General features: G+C 36.0%; 1 protein-coding gene across 1 annotated transcript in view; it reads right to left on the bottom strand.

The window, feature by feature from the left end:
* Positions 1 to 15,791, bottom strand: part of CFAP47 (cilia and flagella associated protein 47) — a 276,161-nt gene that overhangs the window by 80,547 nt on the left and 179,823 nt on the right. The window contains exons 52-53 of the mRNA XM_090123944.1: positions 6,320 to 6,495; positions 4,003 to 4,110 (exon numbers count right to left, since the gene is read on the bottom strand). Coding sequence (XP_089980070.1) covers positions 4,003 to 4,110; positions 6,320 to 6,495 — 284 coding nt within the window. The remainder of the gene's footprint in view (positions 1 to 4,002; positions 4,111 to 6,319; positions 6,496 to 15,791) is intronic.

Genomic DNA, 15,791 nt, shown 5'->3' with positions numbered 1-15,791 from the left:
GATTGCTCCACATATTTATCCTCTGGAATAAATGAGTCAGTTAATCATAGACAAATCAGTAAAGAAAATATATATATGTATTTTTATATAAACAGCATTCAGAAATAAAGGCATTTCAGTCAAGAATTATAAATGTAACTTCAGGTCCTCAAGCTTGTTGTCTGCAGGTGGGCTCCTTCCAATATAGGAAGTGATGCATTGGTGCCTGTGGGGTTACCGACAACTTTAAGACGTGAATACTCAGCAGCTGAGTGGCAGATTTGTTTTTGTCTACAGTATCAAAATGTTGTATCAGCAAGGGCTCAACATTAGAGAGTATAGAAAAATCAGGAAGCTGTCAGAGAAGAACTTCATATTCACCTGTAATTTCCCATATTCATCTATAGCTTTTACTTTTTTGTCTGGACTCTTTTGTATATAATATTTAATTTGCAAAAAATAAAGTTATGTTGCAATATTTGAAATTATAGTAAGCAACTATTTGACTAGTAATCAAAACTTTAAGAACCTCTTCCACTCCACACAGTGAACACAGTTGTTACACTAATTTTAGCATAAGTTGTTGCACAACACACTAAAGAACTTAATTTAACTGATTGTCATCTTCAATTACTCCTCTTTGGAGACTATAACAAAATGAATAAATGAAGATAGAAAAAATCAAGCAGAGGATTGACTTGCTTAAAATCATATTCTAAATGACATGTTAAAGGTAACATGATAGAAACAAAACCCATATTATGTTATCTGAAAAAGTACTAAAAGATAAAATCTAGATGTTTTCCTTTCTCCTTCAAAAAATGATTAGAAATTGATAGTAAGGGTCATAGTTCTTTGCTTCTAATCCAGTTCCAAGTGATGTTTCAAGGGCACTTATTAATTTTTTCAGATAGATAACAAAAAGAATACAATGAGCACATAACGAAAAAAAACCTAAACCATTATTCTTAGAAGGGTATTTAGATATGATAATGCTCCTTCAGTATTGAGGAAAAAGTAGCAGAATCAAAATCCTTTAAAGTAGAAGAAATCTCCATCAACCAGAAGGGTTTCAAGCATTTTATGAAATTTATCATTCACAGTCTGTGTCTTCAAAAGCATGGCAAAGAAGTAAACTCACCCAAAACAAAACAAATGGATATCTTTGTTAAGCAGACAATATAGAAAGTTCTAGTTTATTTTGAACCAAATTTACTACAAAACTTAGCTTCTGCCCGTATTGCCTTTACCTATTCAGCATACATTAATGCAGCCAATTTACTTGGATAATCTTATCAGCACTCAGTTTACTCTTCATTTTCCTTTCAGCAAGTAGAGAAAATCACAGTAATTTGAGTGTAACATTACTGCCATGGTGAAATGTCATTGTTCACTATTTTCCACTTCAAAAAGCAAAAAATATGCTGATGATACAATAGAAATAAATTTCTTAAATGAGGAGACCAAAGAAGGAATTAACAAAAATAACTCGAAACGAAACATTGTGAAATGAAGAATATGATAGATGATAGAAATAAAAGAAGGCTTGCCATTTTTGTTTTACTGTTTTATAATAAGCATATAAAAACATACATAAAAAGACTACTGCTTGTGTGCTTTTATATGTTACTGTTATTGCTGCCATTAATAATCAAAGCAACCTTTTGGGATTGCAGCCCAGAAGACCAATCGTACCTGGGCTGCATCAAGAGAAGTGTGCCCCGCTACTCTGCTCTCGTGAGAATACCTGGAGTACTGAACCCAGTTTGGGAGACCCCAGCACAAGAAGGACATGGAGCTGTTGAAGCAGGTCCAGAAGAGGGCCACAAACATGATCAAAGGGCTGGAGCACCTCCCCTATGGGGACAGGCTGAGAGAGCTGGGACTCTTCAGCCTGGAGAAGAGAAGGCTCTGGGGAGATCTTATAGCAGCATACCAGTACCTGAGGGGGATCTACAGGAAAGCTGGGGAGGAACTCTTTGTAAGAGCATTTTGCAATAGGACAAGAAGAAATGGCTTGAATCTGGAAGAGGATAGATTTAGACTAGATATTAGGAAGAAATTATTTACTGTGAGGGTGGTGAGACACTGGAACAGGCTGCCCAGAGAGACTGCAGATTCCCCTACCTTAGAAGCATTCAAGGCCAGGCTGGATGGGGCTTTGAGCTACCTGGTCTGTGGGAGGTGTCCCTGTCTACAACAGAGGGGTTGGAACTAGGTGATCTTAAAGGTCCCTTCTAACCTGAACCATTTTATGATTCTATAAACAAGAATTTCTTTGTTCTTCCACTGCTGTCTGCCTATGGCAAATTGAGATGAGTTAAATTATAAGTATAGGATTTATAACATGTATCTATTTGTTAAGTTGAAAGAAATATTCTTTGAAAAAATAAAACATGAAATTCAGTGACTTTAAATTTATATTTCCGGCAAGAAAGTGTTGTATTTAATGGAACCAATCCTTTCCAACACATATTTTGTTTGGAGTAGTAAATGATAACTTGCCATTCTTGGTGAGACTACTTGTGCATGTAGTTCACAGGTAGGACATATTAAAGAAAATTACGAATGCTTGTTAAAATGAAAGGGTCGTAAGTTAGTTCAAATTCCTAACAGTTTTAGCCTATATAGTAGAGAAAAAATTTGGTTTCTACTCTAGTAAGCCCAGAATAGGAGACAGACAGCCCTACTGATTTTCTAAGAAGAACATAAAAAATAACTGCCAGTTAATTCTGGTCTTCGTATCATATACAAACAATGGATTAATTCAAAGTTGAAATTTCTGTAATTCGTTATGTTCATGCAATATAATAAAAAAAAAGGTCTCAGATTTGTGAATTAAATAAACTTATCAAAATATATGACCTGCAGTAATTTTTTTATTTCATTCATTTTATATATTCACAAAAATGTAGTCAGGTAAAATTTCATTTTGTATTCTCTCATAACATTTTTTGCTCCATTTGTAACATACAGTAATAATAGATTCAGTCAAGAACACAATATATGAAGTAAGAATTTAACACTCAAGAGATCACTGTGTCCGTAGAACCTACTACTAGTCAGAGACAGTAGGTGGAAGAACACAACTGAAATTTTGGCATTCTTTTAAGTCATATCTTCAAAATTTTCATGTTTGTCTTGAAAGTCAGATCTCACAATCATGTTATCAAATCCAAGATGAAATTTTGTTAAGGAAAGAATGAATTGGGTTCATTTCTCCACGTGCTATTCACATGGTCCATTTTCTCAATATTTGCATTATTCTAACTCCAACTATGCCCATCTCCAGGATCTGCAGGACAGAAACTGTGTTACTTTGCTTTTTCTATGGAGGTTAAAAAAAATTCAAAATTATTATACAAGTGTTTGTAAAGGAGGACTGTTGGGAATATTAGTTCAGAAGGATAAAAGGAACTTAAACAAGCCTACAGGACTCTGTATTATGGATATTTATTATTACATTTCGCAGACATTTCTACATACATATATACTTCTTGTGAAGGCTACATATAGGCTCATATCCCATTTGATTGTTCTGCAAAGAAAATTTCACCTATCTATGTTTATCGTTGCTCTCTATAACTACCTGAAATGAGGCTTTAGCAAGGCAGGTGGCAGTCTCTTTTCTTAAGTGACAATTGATAGGACTTGAGGAAAGAGTCTCAAGTTGTGTAAGAGGAGGTTTAGATTAGGTGTCAGAAAGAATTTCTTCACAGAGAGGTTGGTTAGGCATTGGAACAGGCTACCCAGAGAAGTGGCTGTGTCACCACCCCTGGAGGAGCTGCATGGCATCATGGCATTTAGGGACATGGCTTAGTGGTGGAGTTGATAGCGTTATGGTGGGACTTGATGGTCTTTAGTTTCTTTGCTAACCTAGGTGATTTTGATTCCATATATGAAAATTATCTGCAAAATACTATGATACATACACAGCACTACTGTGGCTTTTTCATGTATATGTGTCTTCCATGACTTATTCAAACAGGTAACCAGGTTAAACATAATGAACCACATACTTACTTTCCAAGCTCACATACTATCTCAGGTAGATCAGTTGGTAATGGTTTCTCTACAGTCAACTTCAATGCATACCAAAACTCTCCAACCACATCTGATTGGAATATGACACTAAAAACATACATAAGATTGATGTGACAAAGCTTTTGTACAGACAAATAAAAATACAGAGACGAAAAACACAGGAAAAAGTAACAAATTCAACATAGTGAATTCTTTAGTCAGCAGTTTTCTCATAATACTACTTATCAGTATAGGAATTCATCTATCAATAACCAATTATATTCCCAATTATTGATGCAAGAAAAAGTCTTCTTCATCTTTCATAACTTTATAAAAAAGAAAATTAGGTATAACTCAAAAACATTTGAACTTCTAACTTACAAAAGCAAGCTTTGATTTCATCTTAGTGCTAGAGTGTTTTCTTTTTGCCATTCTGAACTCAAAAAAAAAAAAAACCAAAAAACAAATAGAAACAGTATTCATTCATTTGAATTTTTCAACTAGGGATGAAAACCGAGAAATAGATACAGATGCATTTATAGGAACACAGAAAAGAGAGATGCTTCTAAGGAATATTCAGCATATTGTTTTTATATACAATACACCACAATCACATGTGGTGATGCCTAAGAGTTGTAGGTGAGATATACACAGCAGCATTCTGTGACAATCATTCTAATGCACTCCTTACCTACTGCATACTGTTTTTTCTATTTATTGGGGTGGCTTTCTTTTTTTCCCTTTTGGAGTTGAAGCCATAATAAAATTATCTAAAGCAATGTAAGCATATTAGAACTGTACACTGTGCAAATTCACAACACACTAAAGACCAGTTTACTTGTTCTAAATGAGAGAGAACGGTATCTATTTCACAACTGTGAATTTCCAGACTGTCCTCTGTACCAGCAGAGACTTTAAAGTGAGCAAAAATCAGCTTAGAAAAGTATCATCCAGTTGTAAAGGTACAGCTGCCAGAAATTCTTCTGTAACATTCTTCTTCCCAGCTGCTACCACAGCAAGGGAAACAGAACACATTTATGGGAAAAAAAGATCATAGTACGGTGGTATGTAAAGTACTTCTGCCCAGCTGTAATTATACTCCTTGGGAGCTATTACAAGTACCAAGTAACATAACAGTATGGAATATGTACCTGTGTGCTTTATGTCATCTTTGCACATATTTTCGTTAGCTCCACCCTACCAATCAGTTGACATCTATCCCAACATTTCATCAGTTTAAACAGATTTTTATGGTATTATTTGGAAATAGTACCATATGTATATATATATGTATATACTTGAAAAATACTGGAAATAATGCACAGTATGAAAAACAGGTGTCTAGTCTAATTTGCACCTTCAGAATACTTTTATTTCTACAACTCTGCTCAGGAGAAAAAAAAAGGAAAAAAAGATTGCAGAGATAACAGTAGTCATTTCTATACACTGGTATTGCTTGAAAGCTGTATTGTGCAATGATACCTGCCATTATTCTGGTCTTTGGAAAAATCAATATAATCAAACTGAACAAAGACTTTGAAACACATGTATTTTGGCTCTCAAGCTATTAGGACTCTAATCGCCAGTCATCTGTCTCCCTCTGCAAGGACTCTGCTCCCATCCAGCAATGCTTATATTTTTGCTAATTGGTTGATATAACTGGGAAGTCTGGGACTGTTTTTCTAACAGCTCTTTAAATAGTAGGCAAATTCCAGGAAAATGAGTGCTCTCTAGCTACTTGCTGAATCGGTTTAGATGAAACTAAAACCAAGAGGTCATCCGTCTTTGTATTCATAATTATCACACTACCCAGCCTCTTCTGGATTTCCAATGTAATTAAGCAGTTTTAATTTAAAACCTTTCCATATTCATTAAGTACATCACTTGTAATTAATGGAAGATTTTGAAGCTAAGTGGATTTATGTGAAGGCTGTTAAAAGAGTTCTTAACCTGACTTTAGTTGTGTTGTTACAATTCAGTTCCTTCTGATAAGTAAAATGAAACCATGCTCATCAACATATTGACCTTATAAAAATTACAAAATCAACAACTAGTCTAAAGATCTCAGAGGTGAACTCTAATATTAAGTAAATACCCAAATCATTGTTCACTGAATTCTGTCAGGTCAGACTTTCCTCCCAAAGGAAGGTTGTTGTTTGGTATACAAAATATTTAAAGTTAGACACATTTTTAATTTCATTTGTTACAATTTTTTTTAGGGTGATATCTACACCAAGGGTACAAATGATATCTAAGTCAATTCACTTATTAGTACAAGAGCTACAACTACCACAGGTTTCAAAACTCTACAACTTACCTTTCATATGAAGTGCCAACAACAGCTGAGGAAAACTCTACTTGATAAAAATTAAATTGTTTTGGCAAAAGTGTGAATGTTTTTTGCCCAGAAAGAGACTGATTCTCCAGCATTACATTCAGCTCAAGAACTTCATCTGCAGGGTTAGTGATAGGAATATGAATTCCAACAGTATCCTAGGAAGAAAAAATAAAAATAAGCAAGTAATTAAAAAAAAAAAAAAAGTAAAAATAAATTTTAGACCCAGACAAAATGAATTATGAGTGATTACACAAAGATGTCTCTCAAACAAATACAGGATACACACATGATTTATATATACATGATTTGCACTTATGCAAAAACACGCTACACTTTTGTTACGTCTGAACTAACCCAAAAAAGAGAAGTTTACAGTAAGACACAATTCAGTCAATCTTCCAGTTGTAGACTCTTTAATTACATAAATAAGGAAAAGTTCAAGTCTTTCCAGACAGTCCATGTCAACATCCTTGCTCAAGCAGGGTCTCCTGGACTGTGTCCAGGTAGCTTCTGAATATCTCCACAGATGGAGACCACAGCCTTTCTGGGCAGTACACAACAATGCTCAGTCACTCTCACAGTAAAAAGGCTTTTATTTCATATTCAGGCAGAAGCAGTTATTACAAAATATGGGAGTCACTATGGCCTGATAAGGTAAACACAAGCAGATTTTTTACATAGAGCATTTTAAGATGAACAATAATTGGGCAGAAGCAGCTCAGTCCAACAGCCATCACATCACATCCACAAACTGCTTTGAAACTGCTATATTTCCACTGTTTCCAGTGATTCCTTTCTCCCTTCCCTTCTCTAATGTAATGTAATAGTGTAAATCCATCCTATGAAACCTATTGTATGTAAATAGCAACATACTCTAACACTTTAAGCAAGAAAAAATATATTAATGAAGGAAGTTTAGTGTCACAATTCAGGATACGTTCCTGATGTTTAAAATTCATATCTTCTATTTATACAAGTTAATGTGTACAAAATATGCAGAATCCCAAACTAAATATAAGTGTATACTTTTATGCATCTCTATTTCTATCACCATTTTGGTCTATTTCCTTTGTTCTAATCAAGAAGATTATTTCAAAATGTAGGTTTTATGTTGCTAGGATGGCTTTTGTTTGTTTGTTTGTTTTGGTTTGGTTTTGGTTTTGTTTATTTTTTATTATTATTTATTTTAAACATACCGTGATTAGGTTCTCAGCAAAAATTTGCCATACGAATTAATTGAAAAGTAAATAATTACTGCTATATGGAAGGAGAAAAAGTATAATTACTAATACAAAAAAAAATTGAACATGAAATACTTTACAACCCCTCACACAGCTTTAAGCCTGCGTATGATTTGGTGAATTCCTATATGTTTACATTTATAGAAAATGACTGCAGAAACACACACAAAATACATTCAATATTCTACAGATGGTAAGATTACACTAACAGTTTAAATCCTCCGAGTGCCTTGCATAAGTATGATGGGATTAAAATTTTTAATAAAATATTTTAAAGCTAGACTAACAGTTTTTACTGTTGCAAACAAAATTCTAAATGTATCTACCATTTTATTCCTAAAGGGTTCATAACAATTTTATAGTAAAACACTTGTACCTTGTTGAAAAATTACTTTACCACTAGAAAGGACACATGGAACTACTTCTTTGGGGAAAAGAAAAAAAGAAGAAGAAGAAAAAAAGAAGAAGAAGAAGAAGAAGAAGAAGAAGAAGAAGAAGAAGAAAAGAAGAAAAAGAAAAAGAAAAAGAAAGCAGCAGAAGCTACCATATAAACAAACGTACTAAGAATTCTAGCTTCTTCTTAATCAAAGGAGATATTATATTGCTAAAATTATCTTAATGGAAAGCAGCTTTCACTTGGCAGTGTCAAATGAATTCCCAAGAAATAGATTTCCTGGTATTTTCTGGGAAATTTTCTTGAAATTCCAGTAAATATTTCAATGATCTGTTACTGTATGGATGGTGATAAGAGTACACATGTATGTATCAACAGAACATGTACATACTGTATATTTCCAGGGCTTAATGGATTCTTCCAAATCCTTGTTATGGATGCATACCACTAGGTTAAATCACAAAATATCCATCCAACGGCCGATAGTATTCTTTTTCATGAAAGGCCATTATATCAGAAGAAATGTGAAGAAGCCATAACATAGGCAGTTCCCAAACTGCAGACCATGAGGTGAAAGTATTTCCCAGGCTATTGCTACAGAAGAAAATATTTCTAGAAAAGTGATTAGAATATTACTTTGACAAGCCTGGGAAGATAAAGCAGAACTTTACTTGTCCAAATCCTCATTCTTTTAGACTGATAAAAAACAAGCATATTCCTTCTCTTGGCTGCCCCTCATGACAAGCAGGAATGTTGCTTACTCGAAGATTGAACTTCCTATGCTGGCAGTAACAATGAAAAAATAGCTATCAATGTCACCATCAGCGTATCTGTAACTTACTAGGAGGAAGTTAAGATAGTTTCCTTTTCCTACAACCTTAAGTTGACAATTACTACTTGATTCTCTTTCTTGGAACAAAAGAAGCTCAAAAGGTGCCTCAGCACTGTTAATGTCAGAGTTTCCATGCTGTACTGAAAAAAGTTTAACCCAAATTTTCGAATTAGTTGTAGGAATCAGAAGTGGCTCTTGAATTGCTTGTACACTATGCCTCGAGTGCACACCTCCTCTCCACTGCTCATCCCCTCCACAAAGTCTTCTAATCCAGACCCACATTTCTACTCTCCATTAGATACTTCTCCCACTGATTATTCAGACCAATCGAAACCTTAACCTCCTATGCTGGAAGGGCTGAGTCCTTCAGCTTCCTACTGACTTGTAGGTTAATGGAATGGATCTTCATCATGTGAATTACCTAACTCACCATATGCCTACATTACTTTTTTTGCCTCTCTGTGATGTAAACTTGTTGTCAAGACAACCCTCTTTTTTCCTTGTACGTTGACAGACATCAACATTATCATGCTTCTGTGTCTTCGTTTTTTATTTGGCACATTTTGCCTTAAAAAACATCAGTTTGCAAAAAGGTACTAACCATTTATCAATTGAAAAACAAATTTAACCACCTGAAGTGCAGAAGTAAGCATCTTATGTAAATTATGTATTGTTTTGAATCCATTCTTATCACAACTGCAGTACAAGAAATTAACTAGAAGAAAAAGAAGAAAAAAAAAACTATGCATAAGACATCTAATATTAGAAGTTAATATCATAATTGGGGTTATTGGTCAGAGAGAAACCAGATGAGGTTTAACAGGAACAAAAGCAGAGTCTTGTACCTAGGGAGGAATAACTGCATGCACCAGTACAGGTTGTGGGCTGACCTGCTGGAGAGGAGCCCTGCAGAGAAGGAACTGGGTGTTCTAATGGACTGCAGATTGGCCATGAGCCAGCAGTGTGCCCTGGTGGCCAAGAAGGCCAATAACATCTTGGGTTGCATTAAAAGGAGCGTGGCCAGCAGGTCAAGGGAAGTGATCCTCCCCCTCTATTCTGCCCTGGTGAGGCTACATCTGGAGTACTGTATCCAGTTCTGAGGCTACACAGTACAAAAAAGACAGGGATCTCCTGGAAAGAGTCCAGTGGAGGGCCACAAGATGATAAAGGGCCTGGAGCGTCTCTATTATGAGGAAAGGCTGAGTGATCTGGGTATTTTCAGCCTTGAGAAAAGATGGCTCAGAGGGGATCTGATCAATGTCTATAAATATCTAAAGTGCAGGAGGCAAATGGACAAGGCCAGACTCTTTTCAGTGGTGCATGGTGATAGGACAAGAGGAAACATCCACAAACTGAAGCATAGGATGTTCCGCACAAATGTACATAAGAACTTCTTCGCAGTGAGGGTGACAGAGCACTGGAACAGGCGGCCCAGGGAGGTTGTGGATTCTCCTTCTCTGGAGACATTCAAGACCTGCCTGGACACCAACCTGCACAGTCTGGTCTAGGGAGCCTGGTTTGTAGGGGCGTTGGACAAGATGATCTCTAGTTTTCCCTTCCAGCCCCTATAATTCTGTGATTCTGTAATGAGTTCCAGGTATAAATTTGCATATAAATTTACATGTTAAAATCATACTAAATTGGATTTCTGATAGCTGAAATGGGCATTAAGTGTCTAAGTAATAATGCCCTAATACAGATTACAGAGACTACTAGTTCATAAATTATTGCAATAAGTGAACCCTCATCGACTACAAAATTCTACACCATTATCCTCTTAATAGAGACTAGACAGTGTTGCAAGCAAACAAACTGGAAAAAAATGCATTGTTATAGATGACTAATAAAAATATCTGAAATTAAAGGAGGAAAGTGTTCTATCCTGTGACCCTGTAGGGGTTTAATGCTGATAAGCATCTATGTACCACACAGTCTTTGTGCTTTGCCCAGAGCTGGATAGGTGGAAGACAATTGGAAGGGCAAAAAATTATAAAACTCATGGGCTGAGATAAAGACAGATTAACAGGAAAGGGGGGAGACAGGAAAGGAATGTAAATGAAGGAAAAAAAAAAAAAACAGCAACCCAAAATCAAATGTAAAAAAAAGGGACATACAATGCAATTTCTCTCCAAGATGCCTGATGCCTAATCAGTCCCTGAGCAATGGCAGTAACCCCTAGCCAACCCCTTCAGTTTTACTGTTGAGTATGACATCATATGGTATGAAATACCCCTTTCGTTAGTGTGAGAATCCTTTGTTTTTTGGCTTAAAGCTTGCTCCCTGAGGTATTTCTTGTGATAAGACTGACTTGTCTAGGAGATGAGTGATGCGTGTTGCTGTGTGGTAATCAACATCACTGTGTGGACAATTTTACATTTGAAAGCATTTCTTTGGAGCTGTTTACCTTCAGAAGAGGGTGCTCAGGAGTGTTTACTGGTGGAAGATCTGGCCTGTGACTAAATAACTCCAGCTTGCTATGGGAAACTGGGGGATGATGCCATTGTATCCTGTGAAGGCAAGATACAAGTTGGTGCCTCCCTGCTCTGTCTTATCTGCTGGCAAGGCCAGGAAGATAGGAACAAAGGAGTTTCTGATGAGATCGCAAAGCCACAAGCTGCCATTCCAAGGAGAGCTGACTCAACCACTTTGGATTTGAGCTGTCACTCCAAAGACAGCTGACTCGACCACTTTGGAACCATTGAAAAGGACTATCATTGCCATGGTCACCATTGCCGTCGCCGTCATCAACAGAACAGCAGTGCCAGATGACCCACCACTACTGAAGATCAATGACTGAACTACAAACCACGTTGGATCCATGGTGGTGACTATCCCCCTCTTGCTTCCTATAAGGACTCCTTTCTTGTTCTTTCCTATCATTTCTGTCACCCTCCTTCCCTTCCCCATTACCCTAATTCATAATAGTGTCCATTCTCCCCTTCTCCATCTCCCTAATTAAGATCTGTAATAAACTGGTCAGACCAACATTTGAACCGTTGTTTCTTAATCTCATGCCGGATATACAGATATTAAAAGAACCAGCTTCTTGAGCACTCCAGCCTAGTCACTAACAGGCAGTCTGAGAAAAGCCCTTGACTCTCCATAAACACTGTTCAGCAACAACTAAAACATGATTGTGTTAGCAACATGGTTTTCACCACAAATCCAAGCCACCTCTGAATTCTTGTCTTCCCTTCTGAGAACACAAGCAGATTTTTCTTTTTCAGATTCATCAGTGTGAGATGAAAAAACTATCAATTATAGTTACTTTTCACCAACCTCTATACTGAAGATTGGCACTTTCTGTGATCAGTTCAGTTGGCCTAGCCACTGCATAAGGTAACCTGAATTATCACAGCTAAAGCAGGTTAGAGAACAGTATCAAAAACATAACAGTAGGTTAATCTTTCCTATTAGCACACCCAATATAGAAGGAGACATCTGCTAATGTGTTAATATAGTAAAGCACCAAACTCATCTTCAGAGGATTTCAAAGGAAAATCATTTTTGGGAATTATGACTCAGCAACTGACAGTTTTCTGTGAAGTTTCTATTCATCACTCTCATAGGTAACCTTGCTGTGCAAATGCATGTAACACATGAGATGTAGATTAGAATGCCAATGGTGGAAAGCACAGTTTGAATCAAATCAAGAGATGTTTTTAAAGTTCTTGTACAAAAGGACTGTTTTGGATGGCTTACACTTGAGTAAATCCAGGCTTCGTGTCTCAAAAAAGAGACACTTCTCTTTGCTTCAAAATGTCTGATCTACTTCACAGACTAAGTCATATCCATACTGTCAGATCAAAATTTCACTTTCTGTAGCCTACTTAAATTCAGTATCACTCAATAAAAACACTAGAAAGAGCAACATTTCTAAGCTAGAAATATACTTAGATAATAAAACCAGGACATCTATAAGTTACTATTGCGTTTCTAGAGCATGTGTTATGTCTAATGTAAAGCTAATATGCAATTCTTACTCTAGTGTTTGATGACACAGATATTTGCCCCAAAATCAGGCTTCAGAACAGCATTTGTAACTAACACTTCCAGGGAAGTTCAGGAGATTAAGAATTTTAGGATAATATCAGTTTTCAAATAACTTCATTTCTCACATGGCTAGACTAAATCTTACATATAGAGATTGTAGTGAATGTTCAGTGACTGAAAGTTTTAATTCATAATTTTATTTCATTTAGGATTTTGGGTGTTGAAACTTGTAATTTTACCATGAGTATATTATACTGAATTGAAAATTTAGTTGCCAAATGTGTGGCTGGGCTTAATGATAGTCTGTGTGATTCGTTTAATGCATTTAGCATTTTTCTTACTTCATTCTGATTTATACAGTTGTATTCATGATTGTGTAGGCATTTGCGATGTTATTAATTAGATAAAAAAAGTTCAGGCAGTGGATTATTAATGAATGACAAAAAAATACCACATGTGGTCAGCATGTCAGGGGAAGGTGGTCCTCTACTCTGCACTCTGCATTGGTGAGTCCTCAATATGGGAGAGATGTGGACCTGTTGGAGTGTATCCAGAGGATGGCCACAAAAATGACCTAAGGGATGGAATACCTCGGCTACACGGACAGGCGAAGAGAGCTGGGGCTGTTCAGCCTGGAGAAGAGAAGACTCCTGTGAGATTTAAGAGTGGCCTGTCAGTATCTAAATGGGGGCTGTAAGAAAGAAAGGGATTGTAATAGGACAAAGGAAAGTGGCTTCAAATGAAAGCAGGGGAGATTTATACTGGATATAAGAAAGAAGTTTTTTACAATAAGAGTGGTGAGACACTGGAACAGGTTGCCCAGAGAGCTGGTGGATGACCTGTGCCTGGACACATGCAAGGTCAGGCTGGATGGAGTCTGAGCACCCTGATACAGCTGTGGGTGTCCCTGTTCATTGCAGGGGAGTTGTACAGATGAACTTTAAGAGTCCCTTCCAATTCAAATAGTTCTATTAATCTGTGAAAATTTGATGTGGTAAGGTTAGGAAGCTCTCTCAGGCACAAAGCTACAAACATGACAAAGATTACATCAGTGAAATGCTGAGCTATGAGCAAGCTCAGGGCTCATCAAGAAAAGGAAGTGATCAATATTTCTCATAATGCTGTGCTTCTGAGATTTTCAGAAGTAGTCAGTAAAAACAAACTTACAATTGCTTACCAGAATCTAATGAAACTACGGTAGAACAGCAGTAATAACTGATTATTGCATATTCTGTCACTAATGACTAGAGTTCCATGTGTGGAAGCAAATATTCTATCTGCTTCTACTCTGTGCCCGTGCTAATATGAGCTAACAAATAGTACTTTACTTTTTTTAAATTAGTAACCAACTCCGATAGTATTTAATTTTCTTTAATTTTTACAATCATACTAATGAGATAATTTACATCTCCACTTCAGCATCAGCACCAAGTTGCTCCATCAGTAGCAGTAAAATGATAATTAATTTAGATGCCTTAGATTTTTTGTCTACTGTAACTTTCATTAAGTAGGTCTAAAGAGAGAATTTATAATCATTAAGGAAACAAGATTCTTTGCAATTTAAAAGACTGACACTATAATTACTGCTGGTATAAAACGCATAGAGAACATTCTAGAACAAAAATGAAATTGTCATAGTTTTCTCTGAAAACAATTCTCATGAATTTTCCATGTGTAGGCACGTAAAAGTAGATCTCTCCAATATCTCAGAAGCTTTCTTCTGAAAGCAACTTCTATTTTTTACATGTATAAGCACTCTCAGCAGTCAGGAGGCGTCCAGATTATAATTGAAACAGAATTTCTTAAATATTCATAGCTTTTCTGAAAGCAGAAATAAATAGAAATTGAAGAAATAGTCTCTGTAAGAATTATCAAGCCAGTTCTATGTTTTATTATGAAATACAGGATCAGAAAAACCTTAAAGATAAAAGTCTCACATACAAAATGAGATGCTGCATTATTAATTTTGTCTTCCATATGTGATATATTAAAGGTTCTCAGAGACTGGACTAGTAATCTGTCGTACACATTCCTTTAATACTATCAGAATAAGTTCTCTAAGAAAGTAATACAAGTTTACTATATCACACAGAATATCTATTAATAACGTTAACACCAACGTAAATATCAGTGACTGATATCTGCTACTAGAACTTCTGAAGGATCTAAAATTAGAGCAGTCTTAACCAAGGTACACTCTTGCATTCTCCCACTCTCTCTATGCAGTCTTACTAGCTCTAGTATCAGCCAGAATGCAATTTCTCTCTCTTCAAGGGAAGTATGGGAAGAGAACCATGTATTTATGAGTAAAGATATTAAGCCCTTTAAATAAAGATCTCTCTGTATTTCTGTGTGCTCACAGAACCTAGTGAGTACCTAGAAAATGACTTTGAAAGAACCACTATCACAGTGCCCCCAAATATATCTTTTTTAGCCTACCTGTATATATGGACATAAGCCATTATTTTATCATACATTTTCTATAGAGTAAAAGGTATCTTCCCAAGATTTCAGTTTTAAAACTTAAGAAAATATCAGTGAATTTCTATTTCACCTTTTTTTAATATACATCATACAGTCACCATCTGCTGTGTATGGATTATACAGAACAGACTATTGCATTTCTTTTCTAGAGACCGTAAAAAATGAGGAGGCTTTAAAGTTGGAAAGAGCTGGAACTGGTACTGTAAGCAGCTTGCTCTTCTTAGATCTGCGCGTAAAAATCTTGCTAAAAGTGAAGACTAGAACAGTGATCTTTTAAAATTATTACTGGAAATAGCAAAAACAGTGCATGAGTGGCATAAATTTGGGAGCCATTGTAAATGGCAACACTGGGGCAAGTTTTAACTCAGCAAGAACACTAGTGGAAGAGGAGATGGGTAGCATATGTTTCAGAGTTAGAGTACCAACTTCTAAGTACTCATACCCAGAGACTTGGCAGAGTAGAGACCAGGCTATTGTCTCTTACATTGAAACCAAGCTCAATCCCTT

The sequence above is a fragment of the Phasianus colchicus genome, chromosome 1, assembly GCF_987193195.1.
Source record: "Phasianus colchicus chromosome 1, bPhaCol1.hap1.1, whole genome shotgun sequence".
Classification (NCBI taxonomy): Eukaryota; Metazoa; Chordata; class Aves; order Galliformes; family Phasianidae; genus Phasianus; species Phasianus colchicus.
This window is presented reverse-complemented; position numbering and strand designations above follow the sequence as displayed.